The sequence below is a fragment of the Chinchilla lanigera genome, unplaced genomic scaffold (assembly GCF_000276665.1).
Source record: "Chinchilla lanigera isolate Chin_1 unplaced genomic scaffold, ChiLan1.0 scaffold00123, whole genome shotgun sequence".
Taxonomy (NCBI): Eukaryota; Metazoa; Chordata; class Mammalia; order Rodentia; family Chinchillidae; genus Chinchilla; species Chinchilla lanigera.
In genome coordinates, this window is record NW_004955524.1 from 830555 (window position 1) to 832040 (window position 1486).

At 65.7% G+C, this 1486-nt stretch overlaps 1 protein-coding gene across 2 annotated transcripts in view; it reads left to right on the forward strand.

Moving 5' to 3' along the window:
* The window catches only part of Tmem221 (transmembrane protein 221), a gene marked incomplete at its 5' end in the record, with an annotated part of 8535 nt that continues 7049 nt past the window's right edge, over positions 1–1486 (forward strand). For both annotated transcript variants that reach the window (XM_013507326.1, XM_013507327.1), the window contains 1 exon segment: positions 1–28. In XM_013507326.1, coding sequence (XP_013362780.1) covers positions 1–28 — 28 coding nt within the window.

Consider the following 1486-nt stretch of genomic DNA (forward strand, 5'->3'; position numbering starts at 1 on the left):
CCGAGCTGGCGGCGCCGGGCCCCGGCAGGTGGGTGCGGTCCCCGGCCCCTCCCCTCCACCCGCCTCCATCCCGCCTCCCCCGCTCGTCCGCTGGTCACTCGTGGAGCCCGTCGCGAACGTGCCCCGGCTGGGCTCCAACTCGCGAGCCTCCTGCCTCAGCCTCCCAGAGTGCGGGGGTCACAGGTGCAGCGCCTTTTATTGCCTCTCCAGGGCGGCTGCTTCTCCAGGCTGCCTGGCCTGGAGGCGAAGGCGCTGGATTGGACCTCGATTCGGGGGTCGCCAGGCAGTGTCCTGGCCCGCGGTGGGGCCTTCGGCGGGGACCGCAGCGCAGGGTGCGGGCCGAGGGAGCCTCTCCCCGGCTGGGCGAGTGGGACGAGCCCCCTGGCGCCCGGCCGGACTCTTCCCGACTGGATGGGGGAGAAGTCGCAAGCCTGGTCCAGAACCGGGGCGCATCCCGTCCCCGGCGCTGGGGGGCGCGGGGCTGGCTCCGGGCACCAGGGACACAGCGGGGACCACAGGGACCCACAAGAACCCTCGTGGAGGCACTACCTCGCCATCACGGAGCAGAGGAGATCCGGGAAGTCAGACCTAGACGGGGTGAACGCCGGGAGAAGGAAAAACGGAGACGGAGGGCGAGGGGGAGGGCTGGGAGGATGCACGGACGGGTGAGTAGGTGGTCGGGAAGCCGAGCTGAGACCTGAAGGACGGACGAGAGGAGGCTTACGACCTGGGGACCCAGTCGGACCCGAGCTGAGGGGACCCTGCTACAAGCCCTGGGGCGGTAGAGAGAGGCCGTGTGGCTGCAGGGCGACGCCTGGAAAGGCGGCCAGGAGCAGAGGGACCGCAGCCTTCGGCCTCTGCCCTGTGGCAGGTATTGGGGCTTCCCGCCTCCGAGAGTGAGGGCTGCGGGGGAGGGGTGGGAGGGTGACGAGTGGCGCTCGCGGTCTGCTGAACAGAAGGATGGAGGGGCAGGGTGGGAGTGGATGGGTGGAGAGTCCTAAAGTGCAGGGAAATGATGCACAGCTGTGGGGGATGGGGGGGAACATGCCGGACATTTACCTGGAAGGATGGCTGAGTGGGTGCAGCGGTAGATGGAGCTTAGGCAGAAAGGTGGATGGATAGCAGATGCGCATCCGACAGCCCTACGAATGGATGGTGGGTGGGTGGATGGATGCATGGGTGGGTGGATAGACGGGTGGGTAGATGGGTGGATGGGTGAGTAGATGGATGGATGGGTGGATGAATGAATGGGTGAGTGGGTGGATGGATGGTTAAGTGGATGAATGGATGAGTGGGTGGGTGGATGGATGGGTGGGTGGATGAGTGGATGAATGGGTGAGTGGGTGGATGGATGGTTAAGTGGATGGATAGGTGGGTGGATGGATGGATGGGTGGATGGATGGATGGGTGAGTGGGTAGATGGATGGATGGATGGGTGCATGGATGGATGAGTAGGTGGATGGATGAATGGTTGGGTGGGTGGATG